Source organism: Ambystoma mexicanum, chromosome 14 (assembly GCF_040938575.1).
Source record: "Ambystoma mexicanum isolate Mex_15411 chromosome 14, UKY_AmexF1_1, whole genome shotgun sequence".
NCBI classification, from domain to species: Eukaryota; Metazoa; Chordata; class Amphibia; order Caudata; family Ambystomatidae; genus Ambystoma; species Ambystoma mexicanum.
Window position 1 is genome coordinate 146,013,565 of NC_090940.1, and position 13,674 is coordinate 146,027,238.

The 13,674-nt window shown below is 45.8% G+C and overlaps 1 protein-coding gene across 2 annotated transcripts in view; it reads right to left on the minus strand.

The window, feature by feature from the left end:
- Positions 1 to 13,674, minus strand: part of FANCM (FA complementation group M) — a 1,896,264-nt gene that overhangs the window by 67,984 nt on the left and 1,814,606 nt on the right. For both annotated transcript variants that reach the window (XM_069638749.1, XM_069638750.1), the window contains one exon: positions 7,441 to 8,022. In XM_069638749.1, the coding sequence (XP_069494850.1) occupies positions 7,441 to 8,022 (582 nt within the window). The remainder of the gene's footprint in view (positions 1 to 7,440; positions 8,023 to 13,674) is intronic.

Genomic DNA, 13,674 nt, shown 5'->3' on the forward strand with positions numbered 1-13,674 from the left:
TTGCCTATTATACGGTTTGAATTGGGTTCACTGTCTCTCTATTCACAAGTCTTGTTGAAAATGTGCACACTATTCAGAGTGTTTGATGGGTATCAATGCAACCAATATGTTATGTGTAGTAGCACATTATCATCGGACCATGCGTTTCCCTTTTCTTGGCATAAATATATTCTAAATGCCTTGGATGATGCTTCAGTTACGCTTGATTTACTCATACAGAATCCAGGGCGATCCAAAACCAAAATCTTTCAATATGATTGGATTTGCAATTAAACCAAATGTTTAACATATAAAGATTTTGATGTACTTTTATTTGGAGTCAAACGATATGATGGCAGATTATCTGATGAAATGTCCTTCACCATAGATTCATAGACAATATATGCAATTCAGATTAAATCTGTGGCACACAAATGATGTGCTGGCCAGGAGAAGACAAATATCACAAGAACAAAACTATTGTTGCTTTTGCACAAATATATTAGAGAGAGAGACCCTGCAACACATCATTGTGGTTTGTCCCATGTTGGACATGAAACGACAAATTTATTTTAAAAAATGATTTGCCATAAATTGTCCAGTAGATTCTGATCAAATTTGGCAGATATTTTCTAGTACCAAATTAGCGGTCAGAGTGGCAATAGTCAGTTTTTTGGACTCGATTCTTCTGCAGATTGAAAACAAGTCAAGTAAGAAGATAGATGATACATCCAATTAAGAAGAACAAGTTACTTCTTACCTTGTAACGTTCTTTCGACGGGATGTTCCTCCGACGTATTCCTCATCTTAGATATCTCCTTCCAGCTCTGCTGGCCTCGGAAAAATTTTTCTCTAGAGGGCGCTGCGCGTCGACGTCCTTCGAGTCGATGTCCCTCGACAGCCGCCGTATCGACGTTCGACGTCATCCTGCCTATAAAGGCCGCGCGCAGCGTCCGTTGCTCAGTTCCGTTTTGTAGCCCACAGTATTACTGTCTGGACTAGACTAATCACCCTGAAGGAGCGTAAGCTGCAACAACAAGGGAAGTAGAACTGCGGGGATGGATGGGAGGGTCGATGAGGAATACGTCGGAGGAACATCCCGTCGAAAGAACGTTACAAGGTAAGAAGTAACTTGTTCTTCGAAGGGATTGTGTCCTCCAACGTATTCCTCATCTTAGATAGGCTCCCATAGCAGTATTCTATATTCGGAGGAGGGAGTACTGACTTCACGCTGTCTTCTATTGATGAATAGAATGCAGTACAGCCCTTCCAAACCTAGTCTCTTGACTGGAGGAGGAATCCAGATTGTAAAAACGTGTAAAGGTATGGACAGACGACCATGTAGCGGCCGCACATATGTCTTTAACCGGCACGCCTCTTTTGAGGGCCGATGAAGCTGCAATACCTCTGGTCGAATGAGCCCTAAGGTTTTGAGGGGGCTCTTTCCCTGCCAGTTTATAACATTCCAGAATGGCTAGAATGATCCATCTGGAAATGGTCTGCTTAGTTATTGGTAACCCCAGCTTGTGACCTGTGTAACCTACAAACAGCTGGTCTGCCTGTCTTATCCTGGCTAGTCTACTAATGTAAAAACTTAAAGCCCTCCTAGGGTCTAGTCTGTGTAACCTCTCTTCCTCTTTCCCCGGGTGAGGAGGAGGATAGAAAGATGGTAGGGTAATCTTCTGAGTGATATGGAATTCAGAAACCACCTTTGGGAGGAAATTAGGCTTCACTTGCAGGACAACTTTGTCTTTGTGAAAGATTGTATGAGGGGGTTTACAAGAAAGAGCTTGTAATTCGCTCACCCTTCTAGCAGATGTAAGTGCTATTAATAAAACAGTTTTAAGGGTAAGGAATCTTAACGAACAAGAATGGAGAGGTTCGAAAGGTGTACCCATCAGGAAAGTTAGTACTAAGTTTAAATCCCATAGGGGAACTTGGAATGGTCTTGGGGGATAAACATTGGTTAACCCCTTTAGAAACTGTATTACCAAGGGTAATTTGAAATAGGATGGTTCTTCCGCAGTACGCTTAAAGATGGATAGCGCTGCGAGATAGCCCTTAATGGTGCCAACTTGAAGGCCTGAATTTGCCAAATATAGTAGGAAGGACAAAACCATTGGTGTACCACATGAAAATGGGTCGATATTCTGTTCTCTACACCAGCTGCAAAATCTGTTCCAACGGCAGCGGTATAAAGACTTTGTTGCTGGCCTCCTTGCCGAAAGCAACACCTCCATAACATCATCAGGGAGGTCCCAATCCTTGTACCTCAGCCGTTCAGAAGCCAAGCGTGAAGGTTGAGGGTTTTGATGTCTGGATGGAGAACCTGACCTCCCTTCTGTGAGAGTAGGTTCTCTCTGAGTGGAAGTCGAATTGGAGGGCAGATGGACAAGTCTAGAAGGTCCTGGTACCACGTTCTCCTGGCCCAATCCGGGGCAATTAGGATCATGGTTCGCCGGAATCTTCTCAACCTCCTGATCATTTGAGGAATGACAGGGACCGGTGGGAACGCGTACATAAGCGGAAACTCCCAGTCCACTATGAACGCGTCTCCCAGAGCTCCTCTCGGAGGAAATTCCCTTGAGCAGAACAGGTCGCATTTCCTGTTTAGGCTGGTGGCGAACAGATCTACCTGAGGGGTTCCCCAAAGGGCGAAGATCTCTTGAAGGACTTCCTGAGCTAGCTCCCACTCGTGGGAGACTGTGTTCTGCCTGCTCAGAGCGTCCGCTGTCAAGTTCTTCTCTCCGGCTAGGTGAACTGCTGATAGAGAGATTCCTTCTTGGATTGCCCAAAACCAGAGCTGCATCGCCTCTCTGAACAGGGGTAGTGATCCTACGCCTCCTCTTTTGTTGAGGTAATGCATGGCCATCGTGTTGTCCGTCATTATCAGGACGTTCTTCCCTTGTACAGCTGGCAGGAAAGCCTTCAACGCAAGTCTGATGGCTCTCAGCTCTAACAGGTTGATGTGTAGTCTGGACTCCGATGGAGACCAACGACCGCTGATGGTCAAGTCGTTGGCGTGGGCTCCCCACCCCGTGAGTGAGGCATCCGTGACTACTGTTATCTCCGGCCAGGGTTGCCAAAACTGTTCTCCTTTCAGAATGTTCTCCTGACAGGCCCACCACTGAAGTTCTCGAGCCACCCTGCCGGGAACCTGAAGAAGATCTGTCATTCTCCCTGAGAATTGTGACCACTGAGTCCTCAGTGCCCACTGGAGGGATCTCATTCTCAGGCGAGCCTCTGGCACAAGGAAAATGCAGGATGCCATGAGGCCTAGAAACCTCAAAAAGTCGAAGGCTGGGAGACGTTGGGCATGCTGGAACTTGGTAACCATCTGTAGAATATCTTGAGCCCTCACCTCTGGTGGCGAGGCTTTTCCCAGGGAAGTATCCAGGATCGCTCCTATGAACTGGAGTCTCTGCGATGGTATCATTTGTGACTTCTTTAAATTGAGGGAGAAGCCCAGTCTGTGAAGGAAGTGGCACACGTGATTTAGCTGGATCTGAGCTTGCTCCGGAGAAACAGCCCTGATCAGCCAATCGTCCAGGTAGGGGTAGACGTGAATCCCTTCCCTCCTTAGACTTGCAGCCACTACCGACATTAACTTGGTGAAGACCCTCGGGGCGGAGGTCAGCCCAAATGGCAGCACTCGAAATTGATAGTGAGAGTTGCCAATTGCGAACCTCAGGTATTTCCTGTGTTTGAGATGGATAGGCACATGGAAATAAGCGTCCTGAAGGTCCAGAGATACCAACCAGTCCTGGAACTGAAGGGCTTGGAGGATCTGAGAAAGAGTGACCATCTTGAATTTGTCTTTTCTGAGGAATTTGTTCAATTCTCGCAAGTCCAAGATGGGTCTCAGTCCTCCGTCTTTCTTCGGAATGAGAAAGTAAGGGGAGTACCAGCCCTTGTTCCTCTCCGCTACAGGTACCGGTTCTATGGCACCTTTCTCTAGCAGGTCCAAAATTTCCTGCAAGAGGAGCAGATCTGGAGCTTTCTGAGAGCTGATCCCCGGTGGATGACTCTGAGGTATACGTAGGAAAGGCAGGCAGTAACCTTGGACGACTGTTTCCAATGCCCAAGAATCTGACGTGATAGCCTGCCATATCGTCAGATGTTGAGTCAACCTGCCTCCTACAGGTGTCCTGTGAGGGGAGTCCTCAGAGTGGTTTTGGGGCGGCTGATGCAGATGCCGATGGTAAAGAGGCACCTGCTGTTGCTGCGGCTTTAGAATATCTACCCCGTCCACCTCGGGTAGTTCTTCTTTGACCCCTTTGAGCCGGTCGTCCTCTACCTCTTCCGAATGCGGAGTAGAAGCGAAAGGACTTGCCCCTCGCAGAGGTTCCTGTGGGACGAAAAGGAGTCTGACGGATTGCAGCTCCTAGGGATTTTGCTGCAGCTTTTGAAGTTTGCAGTTTCTCTAAACTGTCATCCGCCTTTTTCCCGAACAAAGAAGAGCCATCGAATGGCATGTTCAAGAGCCTGGCTTGCACATCTGGGGCAAAACCCGACTTTCTCAACCAAGCGAATCTCCTGGTTGATGTACTTGCCGCCATTGCTCTGCTGATACTGTCAGCCGAATCAATGCCCGTCTGGAGGGATTCGCACATAGCGTCTTTACCGTCCTGTATAATATTCAGGAACGCATCCCTTTCTTCTCCCTCCGGGATGCAGTCAGCCGCTGTAGAAGCACACTCCCAAAGTGTATGGCTGAACCTAGCAAGGGTGCAAGTAGCATTAACAGACTTTAACGCCATGCTACATGCTGAAAAGACTTTCTTTGCCATAGCATCATATTTCTTATCGTCCCTGTCCTGTGGGACTGTAGGATAAGCCGTCTTGACATCGGTAGAGGATGCTGCTTGTACCACCAGACTTTCTGGGGATGGGTGTTTAGACAAAAACTCTGGGTCTGTGGAAGATACTGTGTACTTTGTAGACAGTTTTTTATTTACTGCTGGTATTACATCTGGGGTTTCCCAGTTTGTCATGATCTTTCTCTGAAGAGCTTTATGAAAGGGCACCACAGGATCCTCTTGTGGGCCTTTGTCAAGAATATCCGTGAGGTCATCTTGTTGGAAAGATTGTGAAGGTGCAGACCACCCCATGAACTCTGTAATCCTGGCCATTAAGGCTCTGTAGGGGGTTTCAGCATGCTCCCCCAGGTCTGGCTTAGCAAACTCCACCTCAGGGGAAGTGTCTAACCCACTTGCCTCATGTAAAGAATCATGAAGATCCTTTAATCTGCGCTCTTCAGAGGAAAATTCCTCTCTAACTGGGGTTACAGGTCCCTGTAACTCAAATGTGTCTTGTTCAGACAAATCACCCTCTTCTAAAATTGAGGATATAGTTCTCAATTGTTCTGAACTCATAAAGGGAGTAAATCCCATTTCCAAGGCAGAGGGTGCCGAACTTGTCATTATTGGCCTCGAAAGAGTCGATGTCGTCGACGGCTTCGAGCGTGGCGTCGAAAACAGAGGTGGAGGCCTCGAGGACCTCGACAGAATTGGAATTCTACTCGACAATATCGAAGCCATCGACGTCGAGGGCCTGGGGATAGTCACTGGATGTGTGGTAACCGTGACTTTTCTTGCCGTCGACGCCGGTGTCGAGTCGACAGACCCGTGTGTCGAAGGTCCCCTCGACAACGGCGTCGAAGACATCGACGTCGACGGGACCTTCGTCGACGGCGTTGACGGAACCTTCGAGTAAGGTTTGGAGGTCATAGTCCTGCTCGAGGGTTCGAAACGCGCTCGAGAGGTTTCTTTCGCTGGGTACTGTGACTCGCGGCGTTTTTGACCTTCGTGTCTTTCGACCAGAGCATCGCTCTCGGCAGTCTTCGAGGGGGTCGAGGCCGCTTTCTCGAAGACGCTCATCATATTCTTTCGGAATTCCTCCCATTCAGCCTGGGAACTATGTTTCGTGGGGCAAGGGATTCTTTTTGGCGAAACAGAGGAAGAGGAAGACGGAGAAGGGGATCTTCGACGTCTCCTCTTCGAGTGCTTCGATCTCGAGGAGTGATGAGACCCACTCCGAGACCTGGAGCGCGAATGGTGACGAGGAGACGAATGTCTCGACTTCGTCGACGAAGAAGCTTTAAAAGTCTTACCTTTCTCCAGCTTCCCCCTACGCTCCTTCAGGGCCTTAGCTGTCATGGACATACAGTCCTCGCATTCCGAACAATGGTGTTCAGCTCCCAAGCACCACAGACAAATTCTGTGAGGATCGGTCAACGACATCTTTTTCCCACAATCTCAACATTTTTTGAAGCCGGATCGAGGAGTTGTCGGTTCCGACGAGGAAGCCATCGAGTACGGATCGAATAACTCGAGGTAAATAGGATTATCTGACTAAGAACTGAGCAACGGTATTCCGAGGCACCGAGTAAGCGCGGAAAAACGGAACTAAGCAACGGACGCTGCGCGCGGCCTTTATAGGCAGGATGATGTCGAACGTCGATACGGCGGCTGTCGAGGGACATCGACTCGAAGGACGTCGACACGCAGCGCCCTCTAGAGAAAAAATGTTCCGAGGCCAGCAGAGCTGGAAGGAGATATCTAAGATGAGGAATACGTCAGAGGACACAATCCCTTCGAAATAAGTATCTTGAGTACCATTTGTATACTGTGTCGAGACAGAAGATAATGGTGTTAAATTTATTTCTTTTGCTTGCGTAGTATGGCAAGTTTTATTAAGTTTTAATAATTCCTTTATATGCACAGTAACAAATTACCAAAATGCACAAAGACGTTGCTTGCGATGTAAATAATTGAGAAGTGAACAATGGTATTGTAAATAATTGATTTGATTGATGTTTGAAAGGTTGATTTTATCAGCTAACCAAATAAATAAAAAAAATAAAAATAAATAAAAAGCCTGGGCACGGTTGGCATTCCCCCTGGTATATTTGTTTTGAAGGAGCATTTTGTGGAACCCCATCCAAGAAGCAGAAGGGAGCCATTCTCCTTAAAGAAGGAACTTTCGGTTAGTTACCTTTTTCGTTGTAGTGTGAGGGACAGAAATAGGTTTTGACATAGGACGTGGAAGTTACTTTGACTGACATTCTGACAGACCCTTTTAGTATTACTTTTGAGGCACTAAAACCAATCTTAGAAGTTTGGCATAGTAAGGATCCTTTTCACTTGAAAATACAATTCTGTAAACAAAATCATGCCACTTTTGTGTCATCCTTCTTCGACACCCTTATACTTTAAATCACTGAATTCACATCTTGACTGTAAGACCAAACTTCCTCAACCCCTGTACGGCATTATGAAATCAAACACATCAGTCAAAATATTTTTCCACTAAAATATAATAGCTAATCATATATGCGGATACGAAAGTACACAAATTGCACATTTCCAATTTTTAAAGGGACAATACATTTTAGGAGACATAAAGCAGCATTTGCCAAACATGCAACACTTCCAGGTTCTTTAAAACAAAGAGACATACCTTGTGTAAAGTCTGGTTTTCAGGCTCCTTTCTCAGACTGGGATTCACAGCTACAGATCTGTTTTCTGGGTGAAAGTCCAACACTTCAGAAACCGAAGCTTTCATTTGCAGTCTGGCTTGGCACCTGTCCTTAAGGGGTAGATCTACTTTGTCCACACCAGCTGCTGAAGGCCTTTTGAACTGAACAGAGGGACCAAGAGGTAAAGGTTTGTGAAAAGGCGACGGCGCCTGCTCCAGTCTTTGAGTAACTGCATGTACTTGTACTGAAGTTGACCCTTTTGTTACACTGATCGCATCAGTCTCTTCCTCACTGGAGTCTTCCGGGACAATAATTCGGGATCCCTTTTTTTTCTGAATTTGGATTTCACTAATTTGCACTGACCTTGCTAGTTTTATTCTTGCCCTACGTCTAGTGCAGTATTGTTTCCGCCCGCCAATAAAACTGTCTTGATTGAGGAGATCAAAATTGATAATGGCTGCATCCTCCTCATCACTGGATTCCATCTTGGACCAACATGCCTCTTCATTATCTTCTTGAACACAAAAGCTGTCTTCCATATATGTTTCATCTTGTTCAGGAATCTAGAGAAAGGAAAATGAAGTGCAAGTTTCACTTTTAGAATTCCAGTGCAATTACAAGTCCATCCCGCCGCCTGCTATCCATTATGTTGCCAAAAATGCATACACTGTGATACGACATGAGACAAAGTCAAATAACAACGTGGGAAATGGGGTGAGGGGAGGAGGTGGTGGTCACTCACTCCATAATGCCAACCCAAGCAGCTGTAGTTGGAACAATCCCCCACCTCTGGTCAACCTGACATTCCCAGTCACTGCACAGACTATGCACCACTCCACAGTCTCTATCAGAATACGAGGTCCATACATCAAACTATAGACCACGATCGCCATAGGCAAAGCTCAGAGCAGAAATATATTATGAAGGCGAGAAGCTGCACGTGCATGGTCAACAGACGGTTACATGGACGCGATTGGGATTCTGCTCCGAGCCCAATGCCACAGGAGAGATTTCAGAGGCCAAAGGCAGTCATAGAACTAAGAGACAGAGCTCTGGGGACACATACACCCAGCACACAGAATTAAGTATACCATGATAGGGACAGGCAGCCACCATGCCAAGGCCCCCTGATCCCAAGATGGCCTGTCAACCTTTTGAAGCATCTGGCTGCAGAGCCAGAGAGAGAAAACACGCAAAACAGGCACCATACTATACACTACATATGAAAGAGAGCCTAATGACCATCACACAATCACCTACGCATATCACCAATAGGGTACAGCTGGTCCCACTCTGTCCCTTACTATCCCACTTCCATAACATGCCCAAGTATAAAAGGGGAGGGGAGAACAGGCGTCGCAGAGAGTGAGAGTTTGCAGAATTGTTGAGCATGAGACTGTAGCAACAGGGAGAGGACTGACTTGCGAAGTGCAAGTATAGAGAGAAGGAGGAGGAAGGCTACGACATAGAGAGGACAGAGTGGGAGGAGTATGATTTCAGGGTATAGGAGGAGGAAGGGACCCCCAGGGAGAAGAAGGGCAAAAGCAGAGAGTTGGAGAAAGGAGACACCAACAGGAAATATGCTGGAGTTGGAGGAGAGAGAAAAAGAAAAAAGAAGAGGCGGGAGGAGGAGAGTCAGAGGAGGATTGGGGAGCGAGGCCAAAGGTGACCTTCCGAGGCAGGGAGAATTTGGAGACCGAGGAGGGTGAGCAGAAAGGGGGTATAGGAGATCATACCAGTCCTGGCCAAGCCAAAAGGGACAAATGATTGTAACGGGTATTGACAGGCAAAGGGACCTGTGGGGCTGGAGTGGTACCAGGGCGCAATGCCTGAGGAAGTGGAAAGCCTGGTTAACCTGGACCCATAGGTCATATTTTCTTTTAGCCTTTCACTGAACTGAATTCTGGTATTTGAAGTCGTCCATGTAAGAGGGAAGGTAATAATGCTACAACAGTACTCTTTTTGCTTAATGCATTTCTATAAGAATTTATATTTTTGTCTGAAGGCTTTCTCCTGGATGTCAGATTTAATAATCGGTTCAAGTGGGATGACCCTATTACAAAGCTAAGTGTCAGGATGAGCCAGAGCACATAGGTGATATTTTCAGATTAGCAAACTAACCATACTGAAAGTGAAAAGAGCGAGAGTAGGTGGAGTAAGCTTCCCAGCAGTCGCAGTCAACCTCTGGAATTCACTCCCCCCCGAACTAAGAGCAGAGGACTCATATTGGGCTTTCTGCAAAGCCCTCAAAATGTGGTTATTTGCCTAGCCTCCCGACCAACTGGGGAAAGTAATCTGCACATAAATTGTCCCAAAAAATGTCTTGTATCCATATACTGTGAAAGAGCAATATTTGCCTTAAAAAGTTCTGCATCATGTAACAGGTTGCAACAGCGCCCTGATGCCTGAAGATTTAGGCACTTTACAAATGTGAAAAATAAATAAATAAGGTCTATGAGGGGGGGTTAGGACATCCCCACAGGCACTTTTGGGTGTGAAATATGGGCTACAGAAGGGGCCCCTGTCCACAAAAGATAGAGAACACATTTTTAAGAAGATTGCTTATGCCCCCCCCTCAACACCCGTCTACACTACGCATCTGGAAACAGTTATGGTATACATTGCTGACACTATATAGGTGAGACCGATTTTAACCTGGGCCTCAATATGGGCCGGCACTCATAGACCCCTAACAAAAGACCTAATTAAGAAACCTATTACTGTAAATGGATAGTGCAAAGTTGGTTGGTTAGCCCTAAAAAAAATTTAAATCACTACACAAGCTCTAATGGGCAACATACTTTGATCCGGATTAGGTGAACGGTCTCCCAAATATATTTATAAAAGCAAGGGCTGTGCAATTCCTGGCATCAGGACGTGAAGACGACATGACGCTTAAAATGGCCTAGGTATCGCTAGCCCCTTCCAACGGATGTGCAGCTTATCTACGTCTGTTGACCTTGCCTCGGCACAGAGACCTCCTTACAAAGACCAGATTGAATGTATTACCTGTGGGGGCGGTCATACAGACTTTGAACAAAGATAGAGCAGGGGCTCTAATAACACATGCATGTCCTTGTCTCATTTAATTCGGTTATGCCCATTGTTTAAGGATTTGCAGGCAGAATTCATACTGAATATCCTGCGAGAAAGTGGCACAAGGTCATGCCAATTGGCAATGTTGTACCAGTTAACTTCAACGAAACCTGGGGTGCTTTTTGCCCTTGCCTGTTACTTACAGAAACCATGGTGGAGACACAATGTTAAAGCAAGGCTGGGTGGGGTTTGTCTGAATCGATGTAAGTAAGCTCACCTGCAAGCCTGTATCACTGAGGGAGATGATATTTGATGTAACAGAGATGCTACTTGATGCAGACACAATCCTTTTACATTGTATGTTTTAGACTGTTATTTTAGTGTTTAAGCTTCCGTTTATATATGAACTTTGTGTTTTATGAAATATGATCAATTAGGGAGCTGATTTTAGATTGCAATTTTTGTGTATTTTAAGCTTGTTTATATGAATTTTGTGATTTATGAAATGTGATAATTGGGATGGTTTTATGGATGTAACGATCCGAAATAAACTTTGGGATTGAATGATATTTGTCCGAAGACTAAGATTTCTTTCTTTTCCAAGTATTTTTAATGAAACATAGTATTGATAAAAGACAAACAAGGGAGCGGGGAGAAGAAAGGAGGAGAGGACGAATGAGTCATGATGCACTAGAAAACACTTGAAATAAACACAGAGAGGAAACATCCATTTACATATCAGTCTGGTCCCACCCACCTGGGCAGTCCACCACCAAAATGAAATGCTAGGCAAGTCTCCTTCTGAACAAGAATACCAACAGCAAACCCAGACGTGTTTCGGCCTTCTTGGGCCTCACATCAGGAAGGTGAACCTGTGCCTTTCTAAGCGCAGTGAGTAAGAGGTCCACGGCTGGATTACCCAAGGTAACAGAGTGAAACCCACAAGTCCCTAAATACATATGCAAACGTCTGGGAGCCCCTCTATCGAGAACGAACATCGTCCAAATAACCTGTTCTATGGGTAGGTTCCCCCTCTACAACCACTTTTTAGTACACTGTACATTTCACAGAGTAGAAATATCCATTTGCATATCGTTCTAGTCCCACCTATCTGTGCAGTCCAGATGGTATTCTTGTTCACAGGAGAATTGCCCAGCATTTTGGTGCTGTACTGCTCTTATGGGGGGAGTGGGGCGACGAGACTGACATGCAAATTGGAAGGGAGCTAAAACGTGGTTGTAGACACCCCCTCCTACCGAGTGGACAAATTCCATACAACAGGTTATATTTGACCATTTTCGTCCTCGGTAGAGGGGTTCCCATACTCTTGTTCAAAGTTCCAAAATGTACTGTTGCATATATAATAGCTACCAACTATAGCAGGGAAAATTTGTGTTCAAATGCCTGAAGTAGCAGAGTGGTCTCACATCCCAGCTTTTTCAATTAACCAGTGTGTGCTCCTGGGCAAATCATTTTATCTCAGTTCAGTGTGTATTATTTGCAGTAGTGGCATGTTCATAATGGGAAATGGGAGGCCGACCTGTCACCCACTATGAAGGACCCACCACCGAGAGTCTAAAAGCAGGGAAATGTGGTTACCATTATCAGGTCCTCTGCACGCATACATAGTTGGCTGTGTAAGGCCAAGCATTGGCTTCCTCCGTCTTGCATAGCCTACTGGGCAAGGTGAATGGGGAAGTGCAAGACCAAATATGAGTAGGGGTGGTCCTGCACCTCCCTGCACAGTTCCTGGTGCATTAGTTCATGGCACTCCTGTTCCATTGTGCAGGTACAGCAAAGAGAAATCTAGCCCTGCTTCCTTGCTCCTATCTACATGGTGCACTACAGCCGGAGGGCCTGAAGCAGGTGAGTAGGTGTAGACTCCAGATTTGGTGATAAATATTTTTGTACGTGTGCTCGCAGGGGTGTGCATCTATGTGTGCATGCATGCAAGGGGGTTGTCCGCCTGCATCAGTGCACATATAAGAGTGCTGTGTGAATGTTGTGATTGAGAATGCAGTGTGAATTTTCAGTATGCACTGGTTTGTGAATGAGAAGGAAGCTGAATGTGTGCATGACTGCATGTGTGAATGAATATGAATGCATACGACAATGTACAGGCCCCAGGAGCAAACATAGGGGACCATTGTAGCAGCCAGCATGGACTGTTCTTTACAGTGCCATGGCGTGTTTTACTAGCATTACATGGGCAATACCATCATGAGTGTTCTTATCCATTGGAGGGGGAAGAGAACTACACTGGTGCAGTCAGTATGGGCATTCCTTTACAGTGACATGGTATGTTTATTGACATTCTATGTGCAAAGCCACCTAGATTAATGTTCTTGTATAGAAGACTGGCCTATGTAACATGTGTTCTTATGTTAGTATACTGGCCTCCATTGGTGCAGTCAGAATGACCATACCCTTACTGTGGCACTGCATTTTTACTGGAATTCTTGGCAAAGTCAACAGGACTATGCTCTTAGGTGGGGCTACGGACACGTATTAGTAGAGCTAGCATGGATATGTTTCCTTATATTATCATTACTAGCACCATGGACAAAGCAAACAGGAGTATGTTTTTATGTACATCAAAAGAATTTTTCGGTATGCCCGTGGTGAATGGTAGCAGACTCGGGCAGTAAAGATTAGAAAAACACAAAAGAAATAGTACTGCTACTAACAGGCCCAACCCAATTGCATCCTCAAGGGAAGCAAAACATTTTGGTTATATTGGGGAACCTTCCTGCTTTTACTCATGGAATATATCCCAAAGTTAATTGCCCGTGAAATTGTCAAGGAAGAAAAACTCAGGGCAGCCTTTGGAATCTTCGACCCTCAAAGGACACTACCCCTGTGGGTCGTGCTCGGTTTGCCAATTTACCCTAAAAATACAATTCCACTTTGGAGCAAGAACATGGACCTTGAATGATGTCTCCAATTGCATAACTAATCAAGTTGTATACTGTATTAAGTGCCCCTGCCATCTGCGGTTTGTGGGGCAAACGATGCGTAAAGTTGGCACACGGATCCCCGAACACAGGTCACGGATCTGTTGTAAGAATCTTACATCCCCTTTAGTACAACGCTACACAGAGAACAAACACAGCCCACAAGATATCAAATGGTGGGTCATTGAACAGGTCTGCAGTGGTCCCAACATCCAAGGACGACTT